Raw genomic sequence first — 14,271 nt, 5'->3', positions numbered from 1 at the left:
GCATAGATTATCAAGACCAAACATTGACTGCCTGCCATTATATCCTTAAAATTTTTATACTCGCCTCGCGTCTTTATTTGCACGCGAGACTATAAACGTAATCGTCGCGCGTTTTAACGACTTTTTGTGTTACGTGTATAGCGACGAAATTTTCGAGACTCTAATTGGTCTCGTCCGTGTGCAATAAGTCGCGCGATCAGCTCTGTAAGTTTTTTGCATTGATAAAAGTGTCATGGATTAATGATTACGCTGACAGTGCAATCGCGAAATGCTTTGCGCTTAGTAAAAATGTTAATTACCTAATACACTATATCCCAGAGACGATCATCTGTCATTTACACACATCAGCACGAAGATGTATTACCACAAAACATTTGTCGTAAGAAAACCGTCGGTTTTCTCGCAGATTTACCTCGTACAACTACGTCGTCGCGTGTGTGGTGCCACACGCCAGTGAGAGAGAGAGAGAGAGAGAGAGACGAGACAAGACAGAGAAAGAGAGAAAAAACGTGAGAGATGTCAAGTGGTCGATAAGAAAACCTATAATCTAAATGCGCAGTAGTTGCCCCGAGAGTGGAGCTTGAACAAACGAACTTTCTGCAGGATGCTGTGTAACGAAACTAAGTAAAAAAATAAGTTCGGCTCTATATTGTACTTGCTCTCTGACCAAGACGACGAAAAATGAAAAGTCATACTCGCGTACATATACATACAATACTTGAGAAAAAAAAAACGAAGTTAATGTGTTTGCTCCTTGTGCACACACACACGTAGTTAATATACGTAGTATATAGGAATGCGGTCGGTATTTAAGACGATTGTTGACCACCTTGAAGGAACTTGCGTGCGAGTGAATGTGTTTTATAGGGACACAATATTATCTTTAATATATTTGCAAAGGCGCAGCAGCAGTGCGCAGGGAGAAGAGCCATATAATATATAATAATAATTGTCTTCCTGCTTCCGGGTCGCGCAAGACGACTATAATATACGGATGGAAATAATATTTTCTCATATTTTTACGTGTGTATGTGTGTATGTGTTGCTCCTCGACCGACCTCGAATGGTTGGTAATATACGTGCTCTCTCTATCTCTCGAGCAGCAGCAATTCAGTGCAAAGAAAATGCGCGAAACGCTCGCCTGGCCGAAAACAACAGGTCAACATTTTATCAGGTGCTTTCTCTTCTCCACGGCAGCCAACGGCAGCAGCAGCACTTGTGCGCTGTGTACGTACGTACGTGTGTACGTTAAGAAAAAGTAAATAACGGCAAAAGTTTGCTGCTCGGCTCGGCTCGTCTGGTGCTCCACTTTGCGCCGTGAACTTCCTCTTTCTCTCTGCGCGCCGCCGCTCTGCTGTGTGTGTGCACTCATGCCTCGAGACTACTAACTATACTTACTGCTGCAGGAACTTGATCCTTCCCCTCTCCCCCTCCTCCTCTCAGCTCCTCTTCCTCCCTAGCCGATCTCTTCTCCTCCTTCTATGCAGCAGCAGCAGCAGCAGCTCCTTGTACACCGACTTTTGTTTTACCTGTTGCGTGTTGATTGCTCTTTCCGGGGCAGCTCTCGCTGTATCTCTATGCGTTATTTAATTGTGCGTTAGGCATGCAGCAGCAGAGAAAATTAAGGGATGTAGCTGGTAGGCGCGCGCGAAATTCTAATGCTCGCCGCAGTGATTTGCGCCGCACTTTTTTTCTCTTCTCACGATTTTACTTTTTGATAAATCCCTCTCTAATTGCTCTTTTTTTCGTTGTTGCTGTTACAGGCGAGGGCTGCGTGGAGAAGCCCGTGTCTACGCTCTGGCGCAATTACGTCGGCAGCAATCGTCCCGATGTGCTGATGCGGCTGACGGTGACGAACGGCGGTCTCACGGCCACGACCAAGGATCACGGCCTCACCGAGTACTGGGCACATCGCGTCACCTATTGCACAGCACCCGCGTCCCATCCCCGGCTCTTCGTCTGGGTATACAGACACGAGGGTAGGCGGCTGAGGCCCGAGTTGCGCTGTCACGCGGCCATCTGCTCCAAAGAGTCGACGGCGAGGAGGCTTGCACAGATACTGAACGCGAGGTTGCATCAGGCACTGCTCGAGTTCAGGAGGGACAAGGTTTCCAGACAGAATGCCAGGTAAATTATTTTACATTTTTACAAAGCTATGGAATAGTTATAAAACACTTGAAGACTCTTAACAAAAATTCACTTTATTAAAATTACATTGACCTTACGTGGAATCATTCATCAGACCTTGTGAAGATAGATAAAAAGTTGAACAATTAAAATGTTTGTATCTGCATTGAGAGTTCAAAAGTCAATCACCTTATCACATAAAAAAGTCTTCAAGTGTTTTATAACTATGATCAGAAATAACTTTTAACGATCGGTTTATCAATTTACAATTCAACGTGTAAGATTTGAAGGAATTTTAGACATTTCCAAACATCTGATCAGTCGATGGAAATTCAAAGACATGCATATTTGAAAGTAGCGTTGCCCATTATTGTATAAACGCGGGATAGTTATTACTTGTAATTGTAACAACATATTCCACGCTCACTCTCGGCTGCAATCGATATTTCAACAAAGTGGAATCGATCCTTTCCACGGATAAAAAATTGCCGATTCAACTTTCTCCCGACCTGACGCGATTTCTCTCGCACAATTACAAGTCATACATAAATCCTCGGCAGTGCTGCATAATAAACGCGCTCCGCGGATCGGCAAAAAAATCGGCAACGCATATAATAACCCAATAAATAATCGAACATCGTTCTCTTACGCAGATTATCGCTGGCCAACGCAGTTTACGAGAACCCGTCGCTGCCCCGGCGAAAGCTGCTGCTCAGCACGGGCGGCTCGAATTACCGTCCGCCGCTCGAGCGTTCGAAGAGCGCCCCGAAGCTGTCGGCGATCGAGGAGGACGCCGCCGCCGAGGAGCAGGAGGGCCGAGCCTTCCTCGACCAGCTGCGCCAGGGCCTCGAGTTCAGGCGCTCGTGCAGCTGGCAGCACGAGCAGGAGAGCTGGAGGCTGGCGCGACTCCTCGAGGCGCTGCAGATGCAGCACCAGCACGCCGATCAGCTGTCGAGCAGCGACGAGAACGGCAGCATATCGAGCGGCTGCGAGACCGCCAGTACGGCCAACAGCGAGGAGCGAGTCTCGAGCAGCGAAGATTCCCACATACCGATCGAGGAGGACTCGCACCTGAGGATGAAGAAGCAGAGCCCGGGCTCGGCGCTGACGGCCGCGATGACGGTGTCGCCGAGGCGCAACAGCGAGGGCTCGCCCGGCTTCATGATGAGCTGCAACGACAGTCCACGGTTCCGTCGGCGGAACTGCCGCGTGTCGAGGGTCAGGTCGCGAAGCAGCAGCAACTATTCGCTCTCGAGAAACGAACCTACCGAAGACGACGAAGAGGAGGAAGAGGAGGAGGAAATGAGTCAGGACGAGACGACGGTCAGTACGACGACCATGACGACAGTTGGCACGACAACGACAACGACGGGTGTCACTTGTACCACCGGCGACGAGAATTTCTTTGACTTTGAAGATCCGGAGGTGATGGACGAGATCGTCGATTTTAGTCCGCAGGGCGAGGGCCATCATCCGCAGTCACCGTCGAGATTACAGGTACGAATCGATTCAAACTCGTAAGATTTGAGGGACTATATTTGAGTGGATGTTTATTTTGTGCTTGTATTATTACAGAACGACAGTTACGCAGCGTTATTGGCTCGAAGAGACGACATGCTGAAGATGATGACGTCTCGCTTGTCGTGTCACAATTCCTGCGACGAACTCGATTCGCCCACCGCACCAATCAGCGATCATCATCGTCCGAGCGACACAACGACCATCAGATCGGTAGCGCCGATCGCAGCGGCGGTCGTCGGCATTTCCAATTTTCACACACTGGGCTCGCTCGACGAGGAGGAGGCCATCGACAGCGACGAGAGCGGCTACGTCGAGGCGTCGCCCAAGAGCTCCATGAACGACGAGGAGATCGTCAAAGCCGAGACGAACAACAACAAAGTCGTGAATAGCAGCAGTCAAAGCCAAAGCCAAAATCGGCAACGCGTCAGCAGCAGCAGCGGCGACAGCGACAACGACAACAACAAGCCAAAGCCAAGCTCGGACTCGGACGATGAACCGGCCGAATTCATCAAGTGTCCGATATCCGAGACGATTAAAAAATTAGCCAACGCGTCGTTGCGTAGCTCGAAAAATATGCGAGTATCTTCGTCGTCGACGTCGCCCAGTAGCAATAATGCCCCCCATTGTCTCGAGTCGCTGAATAGGCTCGGTAGTAATGGCAAACAGGAGGCGACCGATAGCGACGAGCCGCCGACGCCGAGCCTGCTGCAGAGAAAACGGCTTCTGGCCCAGAGAGGCGTCACCGTTTAGAAGATCAAACACAAGTGTCATCGTATAATGAGATCGTGAACTCTCCAGACCGATGTGTGCGTGATGAACGACGAGTCGAATGTTTGTGTCTGTGTCTCATTGTGCGTTTTTCATTTCGTTTATTTAAGCTGTGTTTATCGCTAGTTTTCTAGGCTTTTCTTTTTTTTTTAACATTCTTCCCGCGCAATGGCTTAGTAATAACGACGATAATAAAATTTGATGAAAAAATATCTCTAATTTACGTTTGAAAACGTATTTGCACGCCGAATCTTGTGTAAATTCAGTCCGACTCGATCGAGAGTAATATTATTATCATGTACCTATAGGCGTATCCTTCACCCCCGGGTTGTTACGAAAAAAATATACATATAATAGGTAAATTTATTGATTCACAGATAATGTTAGCCCGTATTATAAATAAGTAACGTATTATTTATTAATTTTTTTTTTTAATTGACAAAATTTGTTCATAACGACGATGTATTATAGCTGTATCGAGAAAACGAGATTGTTTACGTAATAGTAGCCGTCGAAAATAGTTATATATTATTTTTTCTCACGCGTGTGAGAATGAAGTCGTAAAAGAGACGAGCAATTGCAGTTACACACGACGTCCACATGTCTTGCGCCGCTTGTGATAATACAGAGTATTATATGCCACAAAATTGGCTCGAATTTCTTTAATTTGACTGTCGATGATATTGTGATATTGTTTGAGTATGCGAGGCTGATTTGCCTATGTTATTTGTTATAAGTTCGTAGTTCTTATGTACGACGCTAAATTACGTTGAGAGTAAATTTTAGAAGAGAAAAAAATTCAAGTCATGGCGAAGCCGTCCGTCAATTAAAGTTACGCGTTTTTCGCTAAATAGCGAAGGTGACAAGCGGCGAGCGAGACTTTGGCTAGTTGTGCCGCAATGGATTTCGATTCTTATATTTCTTTAATGATATTTTTTTACATTTTGTATATAAATATGGTGTTTATTTCTTCAGTGTTGAAAAAAATAGTCTTTAGTATTATAACACAAAGAAAGAAGTATGCTTCAAATCGTCAAATTTAGAAGTACTTATGTGCATATACGTATTATTAATTATTACTATTAAATGAATATTATGAACATCGTTGAAAGTATATGTATATTATTGTATTTAGACACACATAAACACACACTAAGTCTGTCGTAGATATTTGTATCAATGACAGGCGCCCTTAGCATCAATGGATATTAGGTGTGTTTTTCTTTTCATTGATTCGAATTTGGTGCGAAACAATGATTCCTCGAAAAATAAATAAACTAATAGTTGATAAAATATGTTCTATGAGTTTTTATTTTCGATCTTTATACAATTTCTATTAAGAGTTCAAAGAAAATAGTTCAATGGTCTAGAACACATTCGTTCAAGAATTGTAATGTAAAATATTTATCAATCACAATTCAAGATTTTTTGTTTTGGATACTATTAAAGTTTCTTCCAACTTTTATGAGGATGAATGAAGTCATGAGTAAGTTCTTGACAAATTGCGTCATAAAATACAATTACTATGGAGATTCTGAAACTAGTTCCAACATCAATGTTCAATTTCGATTTTTAATCCTTCAATAGAATATTCCTTTGAGTATATCAAGTTGAAGGGTACCGACGAATTTTTTAACATTAAATTAGTAGAAAACAAACCTCTTCAGAGGTTTTTTCCATGTTTAACGATAACATTGGATTTTAATTCAAAGGATTATCAATAAGAGTTAGGAGAATCGTGAGTTGACAATTAAAGAAAGCTTTTTAGATATTTTTTTTTTCATTTCGTCACTTATTGGTCTGTTTAATAATTTTTCAAATATTAACAGTAGACATGAACTTCAGGGAATAGATAGTCCTAAATAATGTTACTAAAATTCGAATACATGTATAATATCGAAAACTACAAGTTTCCCATGCCCCCAGAATAAAAATTAGCTATTACATTTCACAAAGAATCGGTAAAATACATTGTTTTTATTTTACTCATTTCAAAGAGAACATATTTCATCCGAAAAAGTCGAAATTTGTAGTGTTCGTACGTATCTTTCAATAGTAGTATCTCAAAATCAACATGAAATGAATTTTTGTACTACATTCGATTACTTACCGACTGATGGTAATTATCTTGCTTTGCGAATGTTCCAAAATAGAATTTTTTTCAACAACCAAAGATGGCGCTGCTAACAAGTATATCGTTTGCTGTTACTTCTTTATGGGAAGTAAATTATAGTGACTATATTATTTAAAATATATTTACAATATAAATTTTTCTACGCTAGTTTTAGGAAACACTGCACTGCATGTCGTAAAGCAACATAATGCATTAGCATACATTGGATGTCAAACCGAGTCTTTTGTGAGTAAATAACTTGGTTTGAAATCTAAATATATGAAATTTACCCAGGATTGCCAACCGCTCTGTAGCTCAGTTAGTTCAGGGATGAGGCTCGAAATAGGTTCCGGGACGTCTAAGTTCTGTATATTCATCTTAAAACTAGGTTCGATTCCCATTTGGAGTAATATCTCTCAAATAAAAGCAAAAACGTCTATTTTATTCCAAAAAGATTATTAAAAAAAAATTATTTAAAAAAAAAATTATTTGTTAAATAAATTTTATAATATATTCTGTTAACATTTTCATCATTAACAGTAGACGTCTGAATGGCAAAATTATCGTTTTGAAGTTTTCTGCTCAGCCTTGATAATGAAACTTAAATTGCCTATAAATACTCGAATTTAGCAACGATTTAAAATGGAGAGCACCATGGTTACACGATAAAATTTGCCAGCCGTCAAAAATAGAAAGTTTGCGCGAACGCGCTCTCAAAGTAAATGCAAAAATAAGATCACGGTAGTTTAAATATCAAGTTTTTCAAATTTGCCGCCAATTTTGGTACTAGAGAACTCTGTATTAAGATTTTCGTGCGATCAAGAATTTCTCTTTAATGTGCAGACTTTCTTTTGAGATATCTAAAATTTGATTCAGTAAGCTAGAAGTACTCTGCTTTATAGTACCATGCAGTCTACCGAAGAAAAAAAGAAAATCATTTTTCTCCATTTTTTCGGCATCCAAGTATCAGTAAACAATTTTACTCGCGGGGCCTAGCAGCATCGGCAGCCACATGGTGTACGTGTGTGTGTGGATTTATTTCGCGACCCACTTACGGCTACACGAAGGCGCGTGTGTATACCTATGTATATGTAAAATCGCTCGAGTAAGAGCCTTTCTCCTATGGTTACACTCAAACGCGCGCACGTCATGCAAAACCGATTCATGGGCTCTCGTGCGTGTGCCTTTGCACGTGTGTATGTGTAAGTGTATAAGTGTATATGCGTGTTTGTGAGTTTACGCGCGTGTTCAAGTGTATTATATATATTCGTGAATCCTGTGCGCGCGAGCATTTACGTGTATTAATATGTGTTGGTATGCGTCAAACATCTCTTACGTACTATAATGGTGAGTTCTCCATCGAGATTTGAAGACGATCAAGATAGTCGATGATAGCTGGTTTTGATTGAAAAAAATAGAGATACACTTTGTTTTACGGATAAATTTATTTCAATGTCCAAAAATTACAAAGCAAACTCAATGAAGCTTGATGGTACCGCGAAGGATCTTCTCGAAGGCCTCGAGATAGGCCTCGACGGTGAAGAGCTCGAGGCGTAGATCCTCTCGGGCCTGCGTCCTCATTGCCTCTTTCTCTATCGGCGACTCGTAGTAGTCGATTCGCTCCTGCCAGTACGAGACCAGGTACATAACCTGGAGCTCCTTCTCGCTGGTCATATCGTCGTAATACTCTCTGATCGCGGCCAGCACTTTCGGCTCGAACTCGGCGGCTGCCCCAGATTTTTTCAGATCCTCGTAAAACGCGTCGAATGATACCTTGACTCTGCTGTCCAGAGCCTCGACTCGTTTCGACAATTGTTCGTAGCTCTGCTGCCTCTCCTCCTCGCTCAGATTCATCAAACGATCCTGCACCGCTCCGAAGACGTACGCCTCGACCGCGTTATTCACCTGCGACGATAACGTGGCAATTTTAGAATTCGAGCGCAGAAATTGCGCGGTAAAAAAATTATATCGAAATTGGGCTGATTCTTACCGCTCTGTGGTTGGGGTCGACGGGAGGTCTCGATTGCACCGCGGTGCATACGAACACGATCAACAAAGCGACTCGGCTGACGTAGGTGAACATCTTGTTTCGGTTGTTGCTCTCAACTCTGAAAATCAAAAGTTCGATTCGGCAAATATATACACCCGCGGCAAACTTTAATCAGTAATCAAATACATATAAGTGATAAATATATTTGCCAATCGCTAATCGCTCGGTCTAATTTGCAGTTGATGGCTTTGCGCTTAACAACGCGTATATCTATAGCCAGTAGGAGGTCGTCACATCAGCTTCGTCGTAGAGGAGTTACAAAAAAAAAATTATTTTTCCATTGGCTGGTTTTGGCGTGACGAATATAATAAAAATAATAATGCACAGTGCAGTCGACGTCGTTCATAAAGTCGTGAGCGCCTTTATTTTTATGATATATATATCGCAGTCACGACGATTTCACTTCGCGAAGATCTGCTGCACTAACTCCGGTGCATAATAATGTCCATTTTGTTGCTGCGAGGAAAATGCAAATCGATCCCCTGTAAACTAAAAAGCCATAGAATCGTTAAATACTTGTTACGCCTTTAATCGCTCCATTAGAAACGAAGGCAGAAATGAGAAACAATTTTTCGGTCGTCAAAAACGCTTTGAACCCATAATGATAACATTGATCATTAGCACACATTGTAAAGTGTCGTATCGTAAAAACCCGTAAGATGTTAATGTTTCATTGAAAAAAAACGTCGATTAACGCGCAGTTTTTTAATTATAAAAATTGTACCGTTTTTTTCAAAAGAAATGGCCTCGATAGTCACGCATGCAGGTACCTATATATCCATACGAAAAATATACATTTTTTCATAGTCATTTCTTTTCATTTTTTTTTGCTACAACGAATACAACATCCAGCACGTGGTTAAGCGAGAGAGGGACAGAAAAGTAACTCATAACTTTGAGCGTGTTCGCTACTGGCTTCTTGGCTTCGGCGCGCTGGTGAAAGTAATACTTATCCCCCGAAGAAAGAGAGAGAGAGAGAAAGAAAAAAAATGCATGAGCATGTGGAGCAGCAAAACTACGTCACAGCCTTAGAGCTCCAAGCGCTTCTTTTAACTCTTCTCGAGCCGGCGCGCATACCTGTATGGAATTTTCAGTAATTCATTTTGTTTTTATCTTCGACAGTATGACGTATATTGTATGGCTGTTGGAGCTTCTTCTTCGTTAATTCCCTACTATATGTAGCGGCTAAAAACATAGCTTCAATAGACATTGTGTGACAAAAGGCACACACATTTTATACCGATCTAAGGCATCTCTTAATTAAAGATTCATCATTATCGGTCAAAATACCTGGTGGCGTGTATGTACGTTCATTACACTGGATCTAATTAAAAATTCACGATCAGATACCTGCCCATAAAAGGTATTGAGCCGAGGGAATGACTTCTTGGAAAAGATCTAGCTGTCCAAATACTCCGAAGACTGATATAAACTCGTATTCATTAATCCACTTGCCTCATGACAAGGAGCAGCAGCAACAGCAGCAGAGATTTTCGTCGTAGGGGAGACGGACCATATAAGCACCTACGTATAAGGAAGGGAGGACCGCCGTTAATTTATATACACGCGGTTATATTATAACGTCCTTGTCTCTCGATGCCCCGGTGTATTGCTTGCGTACGTGTGTACGTGTGTAAGTGTGTTCGGGTTTCGATGTGCCTTTAAAATGTAGGTCAGCAAACAAGGTCCCGCGATGCGGATGAAAGAGAAAGACTTGGAGCGAGTCGTGTCGTTTGCTGCTTCGGCTTCGGCGCGAGAAAGGATCGGGTTCGCGTGGAATATATATAGCTATATACAAGCCAAGCTGAGAGAGCTTTCGGGGATTTTAGGTTAGATGCAGTGGAGATATTGCGATCGGCTGGCAGTACTTAAAGGTGCGCGCCATAGAGATATTCGCCGATACTTTTTTTTTCTCTTTTCAAAGCTAAAAATCAGAGGTCAAAGTTTATGTACGATGAAATCTATTGCGCTGCGCGCTACGAAGGCTATTTATGAATCCGCGAGCGAGCAAAAAAGCCATCGACAAGCATCGACGATATATCTCTCTGTATATACAGACTACTAAATGGCTTGTCCTCGCGATTGAACACGCTGTTGTCTCTTCTTATGTGTACATTATATTACTTTATCTTCGACGCGACTTTTTTGCGCCATATAATATAAGTTAGTTTGTGTCATTAGTTTATGCTACTTGCTTGCTAGCAGTGCGGACTCCGTTTCTTCTCTCTCTCGCTCGTTGCTCTCTGCAGTACTGCCGCGCTTGACCGCGATTAAGACCTCTCGGCGCGCGCGCGGCGATATATATTTTTCCCCTTGCTAGGATATATATATATAATATAAAACGATTTTATTCCGCTGCGCTTATAGACTCATTACGTAGCTTTATTTATTTTATGCTCGCGGTTTTTTTGTATTATTCTCATTGTGTGTTTTCTTTCGTCTCTGGCAGAAACGAGGAAGGATAAATGAGGTGTTACAAATAAATCGGTACGAGATCGTTATGATCGGCAACGTCGACTTTTCGTTTTTATTTACATACACTCGCATTACAATCATGTGTTATCTATCGATTGTGCGAATTCGATGCGAGAAATCGTCATATCGCGTATACATAACGTAGGTCGCATAAATTTATGCTAAAATCTTTCGAACATCATCCGATGTCTCCTCGCTCACATAGTAGTAGTACGAGGCGCTGCACGTTTCGGTGTACATACGTACGTACGTACGTACATCAACATATTTACACGCTCAAAGTGTGTCACGATATGTACAAGCTCGAGCAGCCGAGCCGAGAGAGACAGAGACAGAGACAGAGAGAAGCACAAAGTGGCACGCGAAACGTTCGCCAAAGGAACGGGTATGGCATAAGTATACCATTGGCGTACTACATGCAGCAGCAGCATGGAGGTATTGCTCGTATAGAGTCGCCCCTCTCACCTCCTCCTCCTCCTCTTCCTCCCTGGTGGCTCGTTCCCATTTAGCGAAAGACTTTCTTCTGCGCGCCAGCCGAGTTGCTGCTGCTGCTGCTGCCGCTGCTCTCGAAAGCAGCTCGCGCGCATTGCTACTGTTTTTTTTTCATTCGTTTTTTTTTCTTTATTTTTTTTTTTTTTTTGCAACAACGACTACGACGACGACGACGAGAAAGATTGTAGTTATAGCTCGAGCGAACGAGCCAGGAGGAGGGCTTAGAACAATAGTCTATGGTGCAGCCCCATGTTGAGATATAAGGAAGGAGAAGCATGGCTATAGAGAAAGACACAAGACGATGCGTGCGTACGTGCGAGTTTATAAACCTTCGCGCGCGATATACGAGGAGATATTTTTAGACCTTGATACAAGGATTATAATCTGTATATATGGTTATAATAAAGAATTTACGTCAAGTTACGACTCCGTACATTTTCTATTCTATCTATTATAAAATCGGTAACGTTCGGGAATTTAATGATCATTAATGGAATCCCGTGCGAACTCACTATGAACTCCGAAATGTGGTACCTGTTAATCGGATTCTAAGACTCGATACATTGAAATATAAATTCGATTGTTGGCCAGGGCCTTCCCGTCCGCCAGCCGGGGGCCTTGCGCGAGCTGGTCAAACGGGTCGCGCGCGCGCGCAAAATTTTTCATTGCCAATCTGGGTCGATGATCCGAAATCCTCGTATACTATACGAGGCACACACACACTTGCTCGCACAAACTCTGCGTTGTGTGTGTGTTCCGTTAACTCTATATGCCTATATATAACAGTAATTCTCTCTTGCCGAAAAATATTTTGGTCAAGTCTATTCACCTTACATAGTGCGTAGGCCCGGTGCGCGCGATATTATGCTTATACATATTTACACAGCGAAGCAACGAGGCCCCGGGTATTGAAATATACATGTACGTGCTTATTCAGGCAGGCAGCAAGTGCTATAAACCGTTTTCGGAGTCGATCGTTAATGTATGGGCCTCGTGCGTGAGATTACAATTGTAATGTAAATGCAAGGCTTACGATATGGCTATATCGTTAGAAAAAATCACGTCACAGCAACGTAGATTCTTTAAATCGATCGGAATTCGTAGGCGGACACGTCAATCATTGGGCAATAAAATTTACCTTCTTGCATTGACTGCTATCTTTATGATACTAGCTAATGGCTATATTCGACCTGCTGCTACCCGAAAGGTGTGAAATGGTAGGAAAAAATTCTCATGAAATAATTTAAACAGAGCAGAGCATAGCAGCAGTAGTAACAGATGAAGTCTTATTCGACGTGGCAAAGACGCAAACTTTTTGAAGAAAACCGAACTCGTTTATTTAAAAGGAATATACCGTTCCGTGCGTTTATGTCTGTGTATGTGCGTGTGTACTTTGCATGATCTTTCGTTTCAACTAGTAGGTGCGCGCAAGCGAGCGATCGTTATATATGTACACAATATACAATACGTACGATGATATTCAAAAATTTTTTTCTCAAGTACCGACGTATTCTCCAAATGCTATACTTTATAAACGGAAAAAATAACAGTATTTACACAAACTGCTGTACAATTAATGAATGAGTAAATTATTACGTCAGATATACACTAAAACTTTGTTATTTTTCATTTACAGAATTCTCGCAAGCTGTTCGCTCAGATATGCTCTCCGCGCGACATCACCGGCCAATAATGAGGTGCACAGGATCATTTCATACGCATGGATATGATAGCGACACATCCTTTTTTCTTTCAGTTTTTTAGTATGCCAGCTATGAATTTTAAGAAAATGTCAAAATCGTGAGTAAAGTATGGTTAAATCGTTACACTCATTTTTCGGATTCATCTGAGCAAAAAATAACATCTTCGTTTGAGCCGGCTCCTCCGAGGCTCACGAAAGAAAATATTAATTTCTGCTGAGGTGAGCACGAAAAATAAGTATAATTAGCGCCGCGGGAATTAATGAATGACTATTTCTAAGGATCACGTGTATGTTGGAAATCGATCAGGTGAGGTTGTCAAACAGGTGATCGTTAAAAATATTCTTTCTTAATTCCCCAGGCTCGCACATTTTGTTTGCATGTATGGTAGAAGTAGTGTTTGCATGAGTAGTATATGAAGTAATTGTTTGTGTGAGTTTGTATTTAGCTTTTTTTGTGCTTGCTTTGTTGTAAGTACGTAGTATTACAGCTGTACAAGAAATGCATAATGAAGTTCAATAAGAGAAGAAAACTATGTAAAAATCTGTAATTATTAAACGTTAAATGAAAAATCGTTTGTATCGTCTCTTTGAAGTAAAAAAGGAGTATTTAAAGAAAAATGTAAAGGACAGTTTAAAGTAATACGTTTTAAAGAGGAATAATCGCAGATTAAAGTTAAACGTTAAAATTGCCTTTTCATTAGACTCCGAGTTTTATATTCCTATTTCATTTCAAAGCGACGATACCATAGATTATTTTGGAAGAGTTGATAGGACAGGATAAAGAGATTATATACATTAGAAATAAAAGCATTCAAGTTGGAGTGAGGTGTAAGTTTTTTAATTTGAGATTCTATTTATTAAGCCCTTTGAGTAGACATGTGGAACGATATCGTTATACTAGAGAATGTCATTTTTATAACATTATAAATTTGTAACTTAAGAAAGTGAAAAATAAAGTTACAGACTCTCTTTAAAAATAATTCGTCATTTTGTCAGCATTCCCATATTATACAGCATCCAATG

General features: G+C 41.5%; 2 protein-coding genes across 3 annotated transcripts in view; one reads left to right on the top strand and one right to left on the bottom strand.

Annotated features, from left to right (window-relative positions):
• LOC106654613 overlaps nt 1-5,685 on the top strand; it is a 32,423-nt gene extending 26,738 nt beyond the window's left edge. The window contains exons 3-5 of the mRNA XM_014374552.1: nt 1,764-2,127; nt 2,781-3,624; nt 3,703-5,685. Of these exons, the coding sequence (XP_014230038.1) occupies nt 1,764-2,127; nt 2,781-3,624; nt 3,703-4,398 (1,904 nt within the window). The 3' untranslated portion in view covers nt 4,399-5,685. The remainder of the gene's footprint in view (nt 1-1,763; nt 2,128-2,780; nt 3,625-3,702) is intronic.
• Nucleotides 5,686-7,961: 2,276 nt separating this feature from the next.
• Nucleotides 7,962-8,817, bottom strand: LOC106654762. Of its 2 annotated transcripts, none has more exons than XM_014374764.2 (3): nt 8,706-8,817; nt 8,520-8,637; nt 7,962-8,434 (listed from the first exon to the last, which is right to left on the bottom strand). In XM_014374764.2, exons 2-3 carry the CDS (start codon nt 8,610-8,612, stop codon nt 8,006-8,008), a joined length of 522 nt encoding a protein of 173 aa, XP_014230250.1. In that variant the 5' UTR covers nt 8,613-8,637; nt 8,706-8,817; the 3' UTR covers nt 7,962-8,005. The 2 variants fall into 2 exon arrangements, with proteins under 2 accessions (XP_014230250.1, XP_014230249.1); XM_014374763.2 differs by having other exon boundaries at nt 8,729-8,807.
• Nucleotides 8,818-14,271: the final 5,454 nt, after the last annotated feature.

Source organism: Trichogramma pretiosum, unplaced genomic scaffold (assembly GCF_000599845.2).
Source record: "Trichogramma pretiosum strain Unisexual culture from Peru unplaced genomic scaffold, Tpre_2.0 scaffold46, whole genome shotgun sequence".
Taxonomy (NCBI): domain Eukaryota; kingdom Metazoa; phylum Arthropoda; class Insecta; order Hymenoptera; family Trichogrammatidae; genus Trichogramma; species Trichogramma pretiosum.
This window is presented reverse-complemented; position numbering and strand designations above follow the sequence as displayed.

Bases quoted from the DNA above. Each gene is read 5' to 3' on its own strand.
- LOC106654762 (XM_014374764.2), bottom strand. From the start codon at position 8,612: ATGTTCACCTACGTCAGCCGAGTCGCTTTGTTGATCGTGTTCGTATGC. The intron at 8,435-8,519 runs GTAAGAATCAGC...TTATCGTCGCAG, and splicing joins TCGACCCCAACCACAGAGCG to GTGAATAACGCGGTCGAGGC.